Below are 19,642 nucleotides of genomic sequence, written 5' to 3'. Positions count from 1 at the left end.
AAATGTCCTTGTTGTATGGTGGAGCATCATTAGGGCATATGCCCAGGAGTGGTATGGCTGGGTCTTGAGGTATCACTATTCCCAATTTTCTGAGAAAGCACTAGATTGATTTCCAAAGTGGTTGTACAAGTTTGCACTCCCACCAGCAATGGAGGAGTGTTCTCCTTTGTCCACATCCTTGCCAGCATGTGCTGTCACTTGAATTTTTGATCTTATGCATTCTGATAGGTGTAAGATGGAATTTTAAAAGTATGACTAAAAAAATTTAAAACAGTTGGTTCTTGGTTGGGCTTTTGTTTTGTTTTGTTTTGTTTTCCTCTGATGCAGGATAGTTACTTTTGGGGAATGTCACTGAAAAAAAGTCTTTGGTTGTAGAATTTTTAAAAAGAAGATGATAAATTTTGTTTTATAAGATTCTGGCTCCTTTGTGTCAGGCAGCCAGAGTGAAATTACCTTCCCCGGTCTTGGTTCCCTCCTTTCTCCACTCCTAATCACCCTTCCAGAGCACACACATTAGACTGAGCAGTTGTCCTTCACTGTTGCAGAAACGATGCCAAGACTTACGTTACCGTGGAAACAGAATCACTTTTGGCCGCGAGACACCTTGCTTCATCAGCACTATTATGAAGCAGAATGGGCTGGGAGGGAAATCAAATATTCTGCCCACCAGCGTTACAGCTGGCCTCTGGGTGAATAAATGACTTTCAATTAGAGTACTTAAATATATATTTTAGTTTCAATAATTATTATTAGAGCCCCAACAGAATTTTACTCAGAGAGTTAAAAAAAAAAAGGTGGGGTGAGGGGGACTTTTGCTATTAAGGGGAAACGGGGAAATACTGGGACACGTCTGTTAAAGAACATACAAGGGGATGTGCAAGTGATGGTTTACCTACATGTAAAGCAACGATTATCTTTGTTTTCTAACTTTATGATTTGATCATATGATTTGTCAGGTTGTCCTTTCTTCCTCCTCCTCAGCCTTCTCCTCCTCCTTTTCTTCTTCCTCTGCCTCCTCCTCTTTTTTCATCTCTACTCTTTGTCATATGAATATACATATTTGTAGCTTCAGCTTGTGTGAAGATGTGTGGGTTCAGGTGCCACGGAGCCTCTCTCCGAGCCTGCCACTGATCTCACTTCTAGGTCTTAGATCTGTCCCAAACATCCCACTTGCTACCTGGTTGTACTACTTGGAGTCTCTCTTTAAAACCAAGCTCAAATTCACTTGCCTTCCTGTCTTATTTTCCGATGTTAACTGTTTCCTTCTGTGTGTACCTGCTGTCTTAAAGGGCAGATCTTCAGGACTTATTCTAGGAGAAAGATTCACCCAGTTAAATCCCAGAAACAGCAAGAATCCCTCATCCCTTCAGCTTTAAAGATATGCAATTCATTGGGTTAATTCAAGGTGAATTGCAAATCACCCAAATGCCTTCCCCCACCCCTCCACAATCTAGCTACAGGTACAGAAAAATCCCATATAATGAGGAGGAAATGAAAGTCTTTTATTGGCTGAATATGCACTATAGATAAGTAAGATTCTCTAGAAATATCCCAAATAATGTGAAGGAACATAGATGCAAAAAATTAAAACAACAAAATCATTGCCAAAATCAAAATACAAGCCCTGGCTTCTGATTCTGACTTTAACAGTGTTCCCATCTCAGCCAGTGTTCCAGGAGAGTTCTCGTGGGTGAGGACTGAAACTCAGGAACACTATCTGGCCTGGCTTTGTCACCTCCTGGCAGGACTTGAGAAAATTCATCTATTTGCTTCCAATTCAGAATTATTCATCCTAATTCATATGGGTAAATGACCTCTTATCGCTTTATGCATGTAGAGAAAGAAGCAGTTATGAGTATAAGACATCGTTAAAGTGCTCAAAGCAATCCAGTTTCTGTTAGAAGATTGGTTTCCTCCTACATTATATATAGCAGGTCTACTGATCTACATCACTGATGATCAATCCAGCGATTGCAGTCAATTCAGATTTCCAATTAGTACCGATCTCACATTTACAAAGCTTTTGAGAACAGGTCCTGTCTGTCTCACGTTTCCTGTGTGTTGGAGTGAGTGATTAAATCAGACCATCATCTGGCCTCCGTGAGGCCCACTATTTACATCTCTAATTTCACCACAATACCAAAGAGGACTCACTAAATGTCTGGACACAGTGAGTCCAAGCTGTTTCATGACGTTGCTCTCCTAACATAGCCTCACAGTACTAACCAACTGAGCTTGACTAGGGACAGCGAACCATCCTTTCTTGTTATTGTATAGAGGGACATGCTCTCTTTGTCTAAACTCACTTTAAAATCTATTTTTATGTTTATGTCACATGTATGCAAGTGCCCACAAAAGCCAGCAGAGGGGGCTGGATCCTTTTGAGCTGGAGTTAGAGGTAATTCGCAGACACCTGCTGTGGGTGTTGGGAACCAAATTAGGGCCTTCCAGAAGAGCAACAATCGCTCCTAACTATTGAACCATTTCTCCACCCACTCCCCTATTCTGTTTTATCTAAATTCTACTGTTTACCATCCAGAGAATCTTAGGAAATGTTGTTAGTAGACTAAACATCAATAAAACCACATACCTTTTATCTGGTCTTATCTCCCATTGTTTTGCTAAGTCAACAAAATCTTTTCTTCCCCCATTTTGAGCCTTTATTATTCATGCACTCTACCCTGAGTTTTGCATACACTACCTCTCCTAGCTGTAATGCTATGTCCATGAGACTGAATCTCTTCTGGCTGGTAATGTATACACGAGGAAGCAGTCAGAGAATTAAAATCATCGTCTTAAGTCTCAAAGCCCTTCGGTGGCACAGCTTGATGTGAGCATAGGCAGACCACTCTAATGCAGTCGGCTCTTAACTGCGATTCTGCACAGCAGCCTGTTATGCTTAACAGTCATTTGCTTTATACAAGGAAGAAAAGAAGAAAGGGGAGGAAGGGAGGCATTGTGAGAAAGAGGAGAAAAGGAGGGGAAGGAAAGGGGGGGGGGAACTATCCACTACTCTCTGTCTAGCACACTTTCCAAATAATCTGGGCATCAGGTAGGACAGACCTAACTTGCCACACTACTCAACACGGAGTAACAGTGCATGAAGTGTGACTTTGGTCTAATGAGGTCATTTTGTCTCTGTTTTGCATTGCTCAGGAGAGGTATTCTTGCAGATTAAAGGACCACTGGAGGATGTTTACAAAATCTATTGCTATCACCATGATGAAGCGTACAGTGTTCTGGAGTCCTATGAAAAGGAAGAAGAGCTGAAGCGACATTTGAGCCACTGTATCCAGTCCTTAAAGTAAGGTCTTTTCAGACAGGGATTTCCAGCCATTCTGGTTGCTTAGCAGGAGCCGTTTGAAATCGACAGAGATGAAAGGTCACATACAGCCAGCATTTTACAGGGCTTGCTTAGATGGTTGTTTTATTAGTTGATTCCCCCAATCAATTAATAATCACACATATCATCTTCTGTGAATAGGAGACTGTGAGCCTATGTTTGATCTGACGTTTTAGATGAAATTGACATCACATTGCACATATTGCTTTCTAATGCCCGCAGTTTAAAGCTAAATGCACTCTCCTTTTTCTCATTTTCTCAAGTTTTCCTGTGAACTTTCACTCTTAGGGACTGTATCCTGTCAAACAGGCTGGAAACTGTATACCGGGCTGCATTTGGTCAGGGGTTAACAAACTTAAGGGAGCTGAGGCATGCAAGTCAGGATGCCACCACTCAGAAACTCCAGTCCAACTCTGGAGGGTTCCATGTGTGGGTGGAGAGTTTGTAGCATTGTGGCAGCATGGAGGTGCAACGGGGATTCTAAGTGAGGCTGCAGTGGTGGAGACTTTCCAGGCCTTAGAACAGAAAAGGAGTTTTAATTTGCTTCCTATGGCTTCAAAAACAAACAACAAAAATCTTCAATAAAATTTCGACTTTATTGCCCTCTATTGACCAAAACATGCAGATCTTCAACATTTTTTTCCCATACCTTGAGGTGGGAAAATGTGAACGTTTATTGAAGGCCGCTGTTTGGTGTGTCTACATCTAGGTCCCAAATAAATAACAAACAAGCAAACAAATAAATAAATCAAATTTTATACTCTCCAAGGAGACTGACATGCTCAGATAACTGGTGTGTGTACAGTGAGCGGTGCTGGCTAATTGTGACTATTTCCGTGTAGGTCAGTGTTACCATATCAGCTTGAAGAAAAATTAAAGTGTGAAACTGTATTTGCCTAAATAAGTTCATATATGAAGAACAGATCCTCTCTATGGACAGGTAGTTTCATCCTCACGTAAGGATAATGATATCCTGCATACAAAAAACCTTCTCATCTGGGGTACGATGTATGCCTAACCCAATAGATATGTATTTTGAGTAACTTTCCTTCAGCGTCTAGAAATGGTAGGGGAAAAAAAACCCAAAAGATCACATAACACATGACAAACGGGCTCCTTCCATTACATTTGATCTAACCTCAGGGCCCAAGGGACCTGGACAGGAAGCTGTTCAGCTGAGGCCCACAGTCCTACTGACCACCTCTCAGCAGGGCTGTGATGACCATAAGCAATGAGGTTTTGATTCCAAAGAAAAGACCAGAGCCTGCTACAGAAGTCTCTATGCAGCACAGCTCAATACCATTTTCTTTAAAAGCAGTTAAAGATAGAGGTAATTTTGGATTGTCAAATTTACTTTCAGACCTAATAACTTGTTTGGCTTCTTTTTTTTAAGTTTCAAAATTGTTACCGCGCCACGATGTGTCCAATTTTGTGTACTCAAAACCATTTGAACTTTTAAAAATAATTTCACCCGCCAGAAGGTGTTAAGGTGTAGAATGCACAAAATCCAAATGAAACAGTACTGGCAGAGCTATCTCTTAAGGGAAAGAAAAATCAAAATAAAACAGTTTGAGTTAGAGCTATTTTTCCCATAGTCGCCTTCCCATGAAAATAAAGTTAATGGTGAGCTGTGCGGGTCTGCCTGGAGGCTGAGAGCGGCGGCGTTATTGACGTCGCTGTAATGCTGACCTCAGCTGAGATAAAGCTTTAAATTCTGAGAAACAGGTTTCCAAACAGGTTTATAGGCCAAAGAGTCCGGAACACCCTCAGGGCTTGGAACCCCCTGCCAAGTAATCAGTCAGAGCTGTTACTGTCGCCCTGCCTTTTTCTAGTGGCTGAATAAAGGAGCGGCCGCCATTTCTGAGGAGCAGAGCCACAGCCTCCTCCGTTTTGGACAGTAGTAGAGATACTGGAATGAGGTGGTTTGAAGCAAAATACCCACGTGAGAGGCAGCTCCATCCCTCTCAAGCTAAAGTGGATTTTTAAAGCGACTTAGGTTACATTTTAAGCAAAATTTAAATATGTTTATTGAGGGCCTCATAAATATTTATTGAGTACTAGATAATGTTGAAAATAGTTTTTAATATATAATAAGCCCCTCAGGAACATAAACTCCAGTCAGAGATAAAACCGGCTGGAAAGCTTACCCAGTAATGCAAAGTTTATTTACTTAATACACCATACAGTATTGAGGAGGTTCAGTTCAAGACTAACCTCCAACAGGGTGGCAGCGATACTGCCTTGCCCTGTAGTGAGCTTAGGAACCTTGATTATTGTTTGAAGCCCGTTTTCATTCAAAAAAGCAAATTATATTTGTATCCAGAAATTTAGTTTTCAAGAGTTATGGTGGTATTTCTCGGTGCATGAGTTCCACAGTGCCAGATACACCAAGAATGTGTATTAACAGCAAGTCACATTTTCAGAAGGGCAGAGAAAGATGGCTTCGTCATTAAGAATACTGGCTGCTTTTACAGAGGACCTCGGTGTGCATCCCAGCAGCCACACGGTGCCACACAGCCATCTGTACTCCAGCTCCAGGGAATCTGGTGCCCTCTTCTGACTTTTCTTGGGCACCTGACATCCATAGTCACATGGAACATACGCATACACTAGGCAAGACACTTATGCACATAAAATAAACCTTTTTTAAAAAAAATTGAAATTATCTAGCAATTTAGTGTGTACCTGCACCTATAACCTAGAAACTGGACCCTTGCAAGTTCTTTTTATTCAGTAAGGAGTGTTTAGCTGAGCAGCACAAATGATTGCTTAGGATTGCGGGCAATGCTGTATTAAGAGAGTAGAGTCTCTAAGGGTGCAGGAATTGTCAACTGAGGGCCTTGTTACCTCGCCTCTTTGGAGGTATTTATGATTTCTGATCTAGGGGAAGAAGCAAAAAACTAGATAGCTATGTGCAGGTATACTTAGGACAGCCTGTCTGCTGCCTTCTTTTTTAGGTTTTCCAGTTAGAAATGTTACTAAATTCACTCTTACATGTCAGTGGCCTCAACAGGTCTGTCTATTTTGTAATTAAAATAATAACAAAGAGACTTTTCTAAGGGTTTGTGTGTGTGTGTGTGTGTGTGTGTGTGTGGTTGGAGTCTAGCCTCATGTCTTAGTGTTATAAATTAATCTGTACTTATATAACGATATGCTAACAAAGGTCCCATCCTCAGGAGAAGGAAAACCACTTGTTTTCTGGTCATCTAGACATTCTGCTCACGTTGCTCTTACAGCTTTCCCACTTGGAGAAGCAACAAAACGCTCCAGCCGTACAGAGGCTATGGGGCTGCATTCTTACGTATTCACCACCTTGTGTTTTTATTCTAAACCGAGGATGCTGGGTAAAAATCAATACCACTTTTGGAAATTCTTTCAGTACCTTTTGGTATGACACTGTTTAAAAACAGACTATACTCTTTAAGGAATAGCTACATAAAACCTTTAATTCGTGAGTCAAATTATAATTGAGCTCAGCAAGAGAGGGAGGTAATGCCTTTATCCCATAAAAAAGCTAAATGAATACTGCCAAACTTCTCCCAGAATTGTCTGTGGCTGGAGTCACCTGGAAAGCTTCACAATCTGTTATAGAAAAGAATGGTTCCTCTGTAGTAGTGAGACATCTGGGCGAAGTTATAATGCGGTGCTCCTCCTTGCAGGGCGCAGTTCCCTCTATTAGAAAAACGCCAGGGCCCTTGATATAGAGTGGTATGTTACATCAAACACATGCTTAGTTTTTATTACAATTTTAAGTTGTTTTGGCGAAAGAGAAAGAGAAAGAAGATTCCCCTTAAAAAACAAGTGGTTTCTTTCTATTTCAGTGTATTTACTTCCTAAGTACCATTTGTCCAATTGTTTCTTTAAATGAAAAATTGTAGTTTTATTGTTATCATTTCTTACTAATTTTATACTATATGATCTACAAAAAAAAAAAAAAAAAACAACAAAAAAAAACCCAAAAACAAAAACCAAAAAAACAAAAACCCACCACCAACAAACAAACAAAAAACCAAATCCTAGAACAAATGCAATTCTTCACTGGGGAAGATACAAACTAGTGGAGGAATGTAAACATGAAGGAATGTACGGAAGAGTGGTGATTTCTTTCAATAAAAATTTCTTTAACTATCAGTTGATAATTTTCTAAAATTATAACAGGTGCTAATAGACAGTGTAATTTTGTCTTTGGTTGCCATTTGGACGTTTTTTGACTCAGAACCCAGTTACTCCAAGATGTCTAGGAATCCTGTTTACACACACAGGTGTGGGGATTGGGAAAGCAGCCGCTGCATACACGGGCAACTGTCTTCCACATGTATGAAGAACTGGGACTTTTCAAACTTATAAAAACCAGTTCAGCGTAGGTATTTATCATTCCATTTTTATCTTAGTCACAGAATACAAAAACAAGCCAGGCATGGTAGCGTATACCTTTAATTCCAGCTCTCAGGAACCGGAGACAAAAGAATCTCTGTGAGTTCAAGGCCAACCTGGTCTACAAGAGCAAGTTACAGGGCAGACAGGAATACACCGCCACAAACAGATTGTCTATTAATGAAGAATGTAGCATTTTTTTTTAATATTAGAAATATCCACTAGATACCAAAAGATTAAAAGGCACAGGGAGGCCATGGGGCTCATATGATAAACAGAATTTAAGTTATTTTGTAATAGCTAGATGCCACATTTAGGGGAAGACTTACATCTTTTTTATTTCTTAAATTGTGGTGACTAATTTCCATTGTTTTTTATAACTAATTAGTTTGACACATACTTTGAGACCCTAACACACACTTGTTTCTTCTTAGACTGGTACCACAGAACTAAACAAATCATACATAAATCCTTGCCCACGCTGAAGATATAGACAATAAACTAAAGAAGTGTGCTGTATAGTAGGAACCGTTAACAACTCTTATGGAGAGAGGAAAAAAAGCAGAGACTAGGGACAAGCAGGGTGACATGAAGTCTGTTGACCTTTGGAAAGGTTCAGAGAAGGCTTCTCAGGGAAGGGACATCGAGCAAAGCCCTGAAAAGAATTGAGAGTGAGGTTTTTAGAGAACCAAATAGCCAGCTCAAGGTCCTGGAGACTGCGCATGCGCCAGCCTTTACTAGGATGACAGCTGTGATTGCCAAAGTGCCTAACATGTACTAAGAAAAGGGGTAGAGAGAGAGAGAGAGAGTAAAAGGAGACACAGATTGTGTGTTTTTCCATGGAAGGACTTGTTTTACAGAAGCAAAGGGACAGCCACCAAAGCTCTCCAGGCCTTCATGAAGACTATCTTTGATAACTCTGTTTGAATTAATACTATGTGTCAGGCAAGCGTAGGGTACACACTTGTAAACCCATCACTAGGGAGGCTTAGGCTATGGGATTGACAGTTTGCGGTCAACTTTGTTTACATGGGAAGTTCAAGGTCAGCTGAGGATACATGGTGACATTCTTGTAAAGGAATTATCTTCCTAAGACTACAGAGTATAGAGTATTTGATAACATTATTCTACCGGTCAGTTTAAGTGTTAATTTTCAATTTTTATAATTATGCTTCCCTGTCATGATTGCATATGATGACTTTTTCAAAATGTAAACACAAACAAATTTGAATACAATTTAAAATTATTAAATTTATTTACTGAATCACTAGTTTGAATGTTGTATATGGTATCAAGCAAGAGTGGTATGTATACTACAGCATAATTTTAGAACATGTTACTGAGCAAAGACAGTTGATTCAATGAGGGCGTCCATGAAACTCAGTCTCTACTTAATTTAATATAGTAAAATTTGAAAGCATTTGTAATGTTGCATGCTATTCCTATATGTGAATTTTTATTGATTTACTTTCTCCCCTTCTCTTACAGGAATATATATATGCAAGAGTAAGTACTTCCTTTTTAAAAGACTTTTCTTTTCAATTGTTAGTTTTACTAGTTCCTTGAGAATTTCATACAATATGTGTTGATCATATTCACCCCTCCCCCAGATCCTCCTAGCCACTCCCCTTTCCCATCCAACAGTGCGCCTTCCCATTAAGTCCAATTTGTGCTGCACATATACTCGCGGGTGTGTGGCTTTCCACCGTAGCATGCTTGACTTAGCGGAATGCTGACTCTTCCTCTCCAATAGCAATCAACTGCACTATCTCCTTGGCTAGGGGTGAGACTTCATATCTACCTCCCCTCTCCATTCTAAGATTTAGTCTGGCTTGAACTAGCACGGGGCTTCAGTGTGCTGTCACAGTGGCTGTGAGCTCATATGTACAGCTGCCCTGCTGTGTCTGTACCTCTTAGATGTGTTATGCCTCCTTTTCTACAATGATTCTTGAGCCTTTGGAGGAAGAACATGGTATAGATGTCCCATTTAGTGTTGATCATGCCACAGTCTCATTCTCTGAACCTTGACCAGTTGTGGGTATCTGTGTCCATCTCTGTGTTAGTTTGAATTAGATGTTCCCCCCCATATGGCATTTGAATAGTTGGTTCCGGTCAGTGGTTCTGTCTGGAGAGCTTTAGAAGGTGTGACTTGCAGGAGGAAATATGTCCCTGAGGGGTAGGCTTTGAGAGTTAAAAGACTTGAGTTACTTCTAGTTTCATCTCTCTACTTCATACCTGTGATTACTTAAGATGTGTACTCTTCATTTGCTGTTCCGTTTGTCGTGCCTGCCACTTGCTGCCATGCTTCCCAGCCATCGCGGACTCTAATCCCCACTGTGATGGTGATAGACCCTATCCCTTTGGAACCATAAGCCCAAACAAATCCTTCCTTCTATCAGTTGCCTTGGTGTGGTAGTTTAAATAAGAATGGCCCCCATTGGGCTCAAAGATTTGAATGGTTGGTCACCAGGAGGTGTGGACTTGTGGGAGGAAGTGTGTAACTGGCAGTGAGCTTCAAGGTTTCAAAATCCCATGCCAGGCCCAGTGGCTTTCTCTCTTCCTGCTACCTGTAGATCCAGATATAAAACTCTCAACTTCTTCTCCAACGCCAGGTCTGCCCATGTGCTGTCATGCTTCCTGCCATACTGATAATGGACTAAACCTCTGAAACTGTATGCAAGCACCAATTTTTGAATGTCCTCTTTATAAGATTTGCCATGGTCAGTCATGGTGTCTCTTCACAGCAATAGCACTTTGACTAAGACAGAATTTGGTACCAGGAGTTGGGTACTGCTGTGGCAGGCCTGACCATGTGTTTTGTTGGAGGAATGTGGACTTTGGGACTTTGGATTAGGAAAGCAGTTGGATGTTTTAAGTGGGGCTTAATGGGGCATACTAATAGTAACAAAGAAGATAGTAGTGCTGAGAGCAGAATAGAAATGATGGGCTAACGCAGCAGGTTACAGAGGGGAAGAATATCAGTAAGTGGATTAGAGACAATTCTTGTCATATTTTGGCAAAGAATGTGGCTACTTTTGGTCCTTGTCCACAAATCTGCTTGAGGTTCAATTGAAGAGGTTTGGATTAATGGTGGTGGCAGAGGAGACTTCAAGACAGCCTAGTATTGATTGTGCCATGAGGTTATTAGTGGCCACTCTTATGCAATCAACAATGAAAAAGAGCAAGCTGAGCAAAGAAAAATACAAAATGTGCAGTTTGAGGAGACAAGGAGCACCAGGGAGTGTATTGGAGCTAAGTCCAGTGCTCAAAGAGATAAGAAGTTTAAAGAGAAGCCTAATCCTAAGTAGAATAAAGGAAGTGGTGACCTCATGGCAGTACACCATGCAGCTAAGCTTCCAACTTGTGAGAAAGAATTAAAGAAAAGCTTACGGAGTGAAGGAAATGACCAACAACAGAAAAGTGATACAAATGTAATCGAACAAAGGGTCCATGCTCCAGCCTCAGAAAACAACAGAATTTGGCAGCTTCTACCATGTGGTTCTGGCTTTAGAGTCAAGGATACGAGAGAGAGAGAGAGAGAGAGAGAGAGAGAGAGAGAGAGAGAGAGAGAGAGAGAGAGAGAGGGAGAGAGATTGTGGAATCTTACTTTGTGACTAAGAAAAGCTGCTGAGGCCAGGCATGTGTTAGGGTATCCCTGTATAAAAGCCCACAGGGGCTATTACATTAAGCTATGAAGGTGAAGGATGGATTGATTGCCTTGGAGACCAAGATACTGGAGATGCTAGAATCATGGGATACCCACCGAGGAATGCTGCAGACTGGGTGTGGAGCCAGCCCAAGAGAAAGAAGTATGTTTCAGTCAACAAAGTTGAAAGGAGTTGGAAATCTGAAGAATGCTTTGACATCAGATATGGAGATAGAGACCTTGGAGTTTGCCCTGCTGGTTTAAGTCTTGCTTTGGTCCAGTATTTCCTCACTGTGTTCCTTTCTTCCCTTTTGGAATGGTCATGTATTTCCTGTGTCATTGTGTGTTGAAAGCATGTGATGTGCTTTTTTATTTTTATTTTATAGATTACAGTTAAGACATTGCCTTGAGTCTCAGAAGAGACTTTGAACTTTGGGCTTTTAAACACTGTTGAACTGTTATAGACTACGGGGACTTTTTGAAGTTGAACTGAATGCATTTTTGGCAGTGTGATATGGCTACAGACCTATGTGGGGGGTAGGCAGGGAGTGAAATGTGATGGTTTGAGTAACATTGCCCCCCATAAGCTAATATATTTGAATGCTCAGTCACCAGGGAGTGGCCCTATTGGTGAAGTTAAGTGTGTCACTGGAAGTTGGCTTTGCAGTTTCAAAAGCCCAATCTAGATTTCTCTCTTCCTGCTGCCTGTGGATCTGGATGTTAAATTCTCAGCTCCCTTAGCACCATGTCTGCCTGTGTGTCGCCAGGCTTCCCACCATATGTCCCAGCATACCGATAATGGACTAAATCTTTGAAACTGTAAACCATCCCCGCTGAAATGTTTTCCGTTTTAAGAGCTGTCATGTTCTTAGTGTGTCTTCATAGCAATAGAACAGTGACTAAGATGCTTGGTCATGGTATTTTTATTACAGCAATGAAAATTTGACTAGTACAATCACTGTCCACTGCAGATGGAAACTTCTCTGATGAGGGCTGATCTATGGGCATTAATCTATGGGCATAAAGATGTCATTACAGATCAGTTTAATACTATATCCTGTTAGCGGAATAATAGTACCCCTTAGAACCTATGACCTATCTAGCAGGTAATATAATCCAAAGGTAAATAAGCCTACACAAACTCTTACAACTGAAAAAAAAAACCATACAGCACAGCAGCAAGATACAAAGTTAACATACAAAAATCAGTATTCTTCCTATATGTGAATATTGAATGAGGACACACGGAGAAAGAAATCATGGGAAAACACCATTCACAAGAGCCCCACAAAAAGAAAACTCTTGGGATGAGTCAGTCTTACCGAGTAAGTGAGCACCTTATGCAATGAGGCGAGACTGTGAGAAAAGAGACTGAAGAAGAACAGAGAATGGAAACACCCCCCCCCCATGCTTATGGATTAGTTGGATTAATGTTGCAAAAATGACTATGCTACCAAAATCTTATAGATTCAATGCAATCCCAATCAAAATCCCAGCATAATTCTCCAAAGAAAAAATTTAAAAGCCATACATTTTCCATGGAAAGACAAACACTCCTGGACGGCCAAAAACCACCACCACCAACAACAAAAAAATATGGTGGGAAGTGAGACCCCGTCTCAAACCACACTGTGGAGGTATCATCAACTCAGAGTTCAAGTTACACATAGAACTATAGCAAATTTAAACGTTAACTACGTGTAAATATGTGTGTGGTGGTGGGGAGGTGCTGATAGAGGCCAAAAGAGGATGTTGGATCCCCTGGTGCTGGAGTTACAGGGGTTGTACACCCCATGGCCTGAAGACTGGGGACTGCACCTCACCTGGGTCCTCTGCAAGCAGAGGGCCAGTCTCACCCCTGAGCAGCCTCTCCAGGCTTGTACTTCTTTCTAACTTGAAGCTTTATGATTGTACATGTTTATGAAATATAATTTACTGTTTTGATGCAATCTAGGCTACATTTTGATCAAATCAGGCTATCTAGAAGCAACACTTGCACTGGTTGTTGTTTTTTATGAAAATCAAATACAAAAAGCATAGGGAAAGTTACTGAATATTTCTGAACAAATCATAATTTTTAATTTTTGCAATCAAGTGTGTTAGTCATAATAAGTAAGTCTAAGATTACAAATTCATTTATTGCAGGCCACATTGTTAGATGTGATTTCAATATTACTTTATTTCCAATTTTTCAGAGATGATCTTATGTATTACATTGCTACATATGCTTTACCAAACACATGGCAAATCCTAATATAATTTTAATTAACTTTCAGGTACCTTGCAATTCCACTCTCAGAAATTTATATCAAAGAAGAGATCACATTATTGTAACAAATTTAATGTCTAAGAGCTAACATACAGTTTCGGTGCCCAACAGATAGGGCACAAGTCAGTTGTCAGTGTTTCAGGTGCTGAATTAGCATACATATGCATTAGCTAGAGTATTGTGCAGTTGCCAAAACTATGGGTTTGTATTCAGTGAGGATGAACCTCGTATGCATCGACGAGAGGAAGAGATGGAGGCAAAGAGGCAAAGATGGAGTGGGGTAGGGAGAGACAGAGTCACAGAGGCACAGACAGAGAAAGAGAGACAGAGACAGACACAGAGAGACAAGCAGAGAGGCAGATTAAAAAGATGAGCAAACACCTCCTTTAAAAAACTTTCCTGCTTCTGCCGCTAACCTGCAGTAGTGGCCAGCTTGGCTATGCACCCATTAGCCTGCTAAAGGAAAGGAGGCACAGCCATATGGCGCCGAGCATTAAGTTTTCCCCTGGCACCCTTTCCTGGAGTCAGAAGTGGCATGCTGCTCCAGGAAATGGGAAAGGCAATATGTGTGTGGGGTGGTGGTGGGGGGTGCCGGTTGTGCAATCCAGGGGGCTCTCCCTAGCAGCCAAGGGCAGGCTTTTCCAGCAGAGTGCATTTAAGAGCTGTAGAGTTTTAAATGCCGTCCCCAAAATTGTCTTTATTTATATAGCAAGGGAAAATGGTTTATTTTCCTGTAAACTGTTTTAAAAATAGGAAGTCAAAGACATTTATAACTTCTAAAATGTGTGTGTGTTCCTTGAATTGTCACCTTTCACAAACATCAAAGAAGAGTATTAAAGTGGTCAGAGTCACAGGATCACCCACTGAAGAGTTCTCAAGGATGCTGCTGCCCACATGCTCTCATTCTCAGACAAGGGAAATGCCTGGTCTGCTTTCCACTCTCTCCACAAAGGCTGCGCTCTGTTGCCTTCTTTGGTTTGACCTTCCCGTGCGTGCGCCCTATCTGACCAGTTAGTCCCACGTTCTTGCATTTCACAGCTCACTAAGAATGATATGTCACTTTCTCTCGTATCTTTGAAATTATTGAGGAAACACTGCAAAACGATGAGAGAAAAAGTAGGGCACAGCAAGCCTGTGGAGTAGAATACAACCATAGTCTCCTGCCTGCACATCTGCCTGCTGCCTCATCCATTACCACAGCAGCGACATCTTTCCACGTCACTGAATATAAACCCATAGTTTTGACAACTGCACAATACTCTTATCTAATGCATGTGTACTACAATTCAGCATAGGAAATACTGACAACTGATTTGAGCACTGAAACTCTAGGTTAGTTCCTAGACATTAAATTTGTTACAATATTGTGATTGTTTCTTTAATATAAATTTTTGAGGGTGGAAATGCCAGGTCACAGGCCATTTGATAACTGGTCATAAAAGTTTCAAAGAGTTCAGCTAATTTATACTCCCAATGTCCATATGTGAAGAATCATCGGTACATCTACTGTCAGCACTAGAAAAAATTAATATCTGTATTCTTGTGCTATGGCAATGTGGCAGGCCAGCAGTGATTATCTGTGGTTTAACTTGTATTATTTATTATCTCTGCATTTTTCGTGTGTATTTCACCATTTTGACTCATTGCTGGTAAACGATCTTTTTAAATGATTATTCACTTTATTGCAATGCTCATATTTTCCTAATGAATTTATAATTTCTTTTATTAACAAACATATTAACCCCTGTGCAGTTTTTGTAGAATTTTCCAGCTAATTATTTTCATTAGCATAGTATATGGCTGTTTTAAAATTTTTATTTTTTATCGGCACAGTGTTACAAACTAACTTTTAAATTGATATGCTATTTTTTATTATGTTTTTATAGATTGTGTGCCTTGTTTAGTTTTAAGTGCTTTCTTATATGGTTTCTTTCTTTCTTTTCTTTCTTTTTTGCTGGGGACTGAGCCCATTCTGGACATATACTCTCAGTACTGAACTAAACTCCTTCTGGGTTTATCTTTGAAAAGCAAATATATGGAAAGTATTTTATGCGAAGTATGATGAAGGAGTCTAATCTTGCTATTTTATTTCACATGGCTGGTCACACACCACAGTGCCTGATGCCGAGTCACGTGTCTTCCCACTGAGTGCGGACATCTTAGTTGCATGTATCATGCTTGAAGACTCCTTGGTTTTCTGTTGCTCTTCTGTCCATATATGTCCATATGTGTATGCATCTATGAATGTATGTACACACACACATAGGGCTGCACTATATATATGTACTGTATGTGTATGTGTATGTTACATGGCAGTACTGAGTGTTATGTATGCATACCATATATGTGTGTATGTATGTATGCACACACACATATACACATATATACACACATATGTGTATATGGCTGCACCATATGGGTATATATGGCAGTACTGTATGTTATCTATATGTACCATATATGCATATGTGTGTGTGAGTGTGTGTGTATACTCCTGTGGCTGTACTAGCTTTATAATACATTTTAATTAGTTTCTGTTTAGTACATTTCATTTTTCAGAATTCTCCTGTGTACTTGAATGTTTTCTCATGTTTAAGCTTTTTTCCATTGATATTTACTCACAATGTTAAGAGGCGAGTCCTTGTACAAGATGAGGCATGGCAGATAGTAATCCCTTCTCCTACGCCCTTTACGTGCTCTGCTCCCCACTGGAGCATGTCAGGTGTTTTAGGTGATTATCATGGCAGTTTTCATATCTTTAAAATCATAGTGGACATTTTCGAGGTTTTTTTTTTAAGGATATATCAAATTTCTACGGACAAGATTCTTTCTCTGGTTTTCTCTCTCCCTCTCCTTCTCCTTTCTCCCTCTCTCTCTTCCTGTCTTCCCTTTCCATTTCTTCATTGTCCTTACATGGACACACAGTAGCTTACATAAGTGATAATCAGCAGCTGACTTACTATATCGTATCTGATGAAACATAATCTAAATTCTGAAATTATATCTTGCAGTAATTGCTACTAATTATGTTCTTGGAGTCAGCTTTCTTTCCCTCTTCTCTTCATTTTTCAGGTTTTTTTGTTTTTGTTTTTGTCTGAATCACAGCAAACGTACTTCTTATGAAACCAAGTCGTGTTTCAAGACAAATAGACATGGGTCTGCTACACTATTTATATCCCCAGGAGCCTCTCCCGGAGCCCTTGAAAACTGAATTTGGGGTGTTGACATGGGCGCAACCACCCAAATGGCCTCCCCGTGGCTGTACTAGTGATTTTATTGGCCTTCTCTGGTACTTGCTGCCCCCTTTTTGACAATTACCATTGAGTAATTTTCTTTGTTCTTTGAGACTGCATGGGAAGTAGGAATAAGAACTTTTAATACCTTAATATCTTAATTTTATCCTCACACGATTAATATTTTGGCCGGCTCTAGAACTGTGGGTTGACTGTAACTCACTGTCGGCATTTAGACGTAACTCTTAGTGCTTTCTACTTTTCAGTGTTGCCTGAGCATCTGCAGCTGACTTGGGTACCTAGGCGTTTCTCTCATTATCATAAGAGTCTCCTCTGTCCCCAGTGGTTGCCATTTTATGAGTGGCAAAGCATGATAGTTTAGTCTCTCTTTCTGGGCAGTGGGTGTTGTCACCTCCTGGCTTTTCTGCTCTCTCTTCATGATGCCTTCCTCCTCCAGCTGTGTGCTGATGTCTCACTGACTTCTAGATTCCTAATGTGCTCAGTTTTTATTTCTGCTTTTACTCTTTTAATTTCCAACAGTCCTTACTTCTTCAGGTGTCCTCCCCTAATTTTGGTTTTTTAGCACCCCACAAATTAAAGTTTCTGAAATGGCGTTTTCAACTCATTATTTTGATACCCAGCCCCCTCCACTTCCTACTCCCTTAGGCACTTAGAAACTGTTAATGATAAATTTTCTGGAATGATTAAGTATGGCTTTTCCATCGTTCCTGCTTCTCTATACTCTGCTACGTGAGCTATAGTTCAGTCTCCTCCTTTATTCTTCTAAACCTTAATAGTTTTCTATTTATTGAGTTCTCATTTTTTTTATTGCAAATGCTATTTCTTATGTGGCCCTCTACAGTTTTCTTTATTATTGACTTAAAAGTTCCATAAGGAGATTAAAAATTTAAAAGCTTTCTTTACGGTTACTATAAAATAAATATAAAATTAGAATATTTGTGGACATCAAGTAGAAGAAATTAAAAAAAAAAAACCTACAGCCATTCATCAGGTTATATATTTCCTCCTATTCTCCTTCCACTTAAAACATACAGGCAACTTTCATATGGAATATTTTTTTGGTTTTCCACCATAATTTTTACATTGCCCAAATATTATTTTTTCCTACATTTAATCAGAACCATTTTACAGCTGAAAAAAAGTTAACTGTGTCTGTGTAACCTGGTTAATCCCCAATACTAATGTGTAAAGAGATTGGTGTAGCCGCTCTGTCTGGCACTACATACTTGCCAAAAGATTCATGACACAATAGGAAGCTGAAACATATCATGGGTTAATGACTGCTTTCAGTCTCAGCATAACACTATGGAGCATTGTCACACATTCGGTTCCTACTATGAAACAGGCAGGTGACAATTGGCTGATGTGGGGACAGCATACACGGGACTCATCTGCCCTCACCATTATCGAAACGTAATCTCCCTAGGAGGGATTAATTAGAAATGGCAGTGAGCTTCGCGACATCAGGCGCCCGGAGTGCTGTTATCTTACAACGCATCCTGTATCTTCTCTTCCGTAGTGTAGTCTGTCCGAGGCAGATACCAGAATATTATCGATCATCATTTCGACAACTGAAAAAAAAAAAAAAAAAAAAAAAAAAAAAAAGTCTGAAGACAGCAGCACCTGGGAAATCTCTCATTCTGTCAGTCATTTCTCAGATTTGCATTTGCGATACTTTAAAGCAACAACAATCATCTCTAATTATCATTTGAAGCATAAAACAAAGGTGCTAGAAATTGGATGCCGAAACCTGGTAGAAACGGGGTAGTGGTAACACGTGGCCTCAGTTGCGGGCCCAGGTTGGTGTGTGACGGATCTAGATATAGAAGGAAGAGGAGCGGCTCACAGAACAACGTTACCAGTAAAAATGCCTGCGTTGTTTGCTGCCAGCTTGCTGGTTTGTTTCTTCTGATTTTTAAAATGTCCATATATGCATGTACGCAGAGATGACTCTAATAAAGGCTCTATTAACATTTTTCAAAGGTTTGTACTTATTTTGGGTGGTACTTTCATTACTCTTTGAATGATTAAATAAATTAATGTTTGGAGGTCTTTAGAGAACATACTCACTAGACATTCTGACTATAATCACATAGACACTGTTCCTGACTTGTTTCTTGTTTCGTTAAATTATCTCCCCAGGAGTATAAACTACTGTGAAGGAATAATATTTCCACTTTGATATTTTTTTTTTTTAAATGTTGCCTACTACTGACATCCCATCATTAAAATGCTTTTAGTTGGGTTTTCAGTGTAATTGATTGTTTCATCTACGTCACTCAGTTCTTTTTTCTCCTACCCTGATCTCCTTTTCTGTCTCCTGCCCTCTCTCTCTCTGTTACTGCCTCTCCTTGCCTTTATCTTTCTGTTTCTTAACAGATTTCAAGTGCGAGTAAAAGTCTATTAAAGAAACTCTATTTTTTTACAAACCTATAGTATTTATTCTGGTTTTCCTTTCAAAATGTTACCTTTCTGTTTGTTATAACACTTATATCTAGTAAGCTAGTATAATTTATTTCAAGATATAAGTAAATGCCTCTTTTTGTTATTTATTTATCCATTTTAAAATTTAGGAGGAAAATTTTCAAAAGAAAATTAAATATCATGACAGAAAGCTTTAAAACTCATTAATTTCTTGGTCTAAATATGAGCATTAGTAAAATGTAATTACGATGGAGATTTAGTGGTGACAGAGAAATTTGTCATAAATTGGAAAATAAAATGATTACAGACAGTGGTAAGAGAGATAATGAACA

The 19,642-nt window shown here is 39.8% G+C and overlaps 1 protein-coding gene across 1 annotated transcript in view; it reads left to right on the top strand.

The window, feature by feature from the left end:
- Arhgef38 (Rho guanine nucleotide exchange factor 38) overlaps nucleotides 1-19,642 on the top strand; it is a 115,405-nt gene that overhangs the window by 70,674 nt on the left and 25,089 nt on the right. The window contains exons 4-5 of the mRNA XM_051165511.1: nucleotides 3,157-3,304; nucleotides 9,206-9,223. Coding sequence (XP_051021468.1) covers nucleotides 3,157-3,304; nucleotides 9,206-9,223 — 166 coding nt within the window. The remainder of the gene's footprint in view (nucleotides 1-3,156; nucleotides 3,305-9,205; nucleotides 9,224-19,642) is intronic.

Source organism: Acomys russatus, chromosome 23 (genome assembly GCF_903995435.1).
Source record: "Acomys russatus chromosome 23, mAcoRus1.1, whole genome shotgun sequence".
NCBI lineage: Eukaryota > Metazoa > Chordata > Mammalia > Rodentia > Muridae > Acomys > Acomys russatus.
The sequence above is the reverse complement of the archived record's forward strand: the minus strand, read 5'-3'. Positions and strand labels throughout refer to the sequence as shown.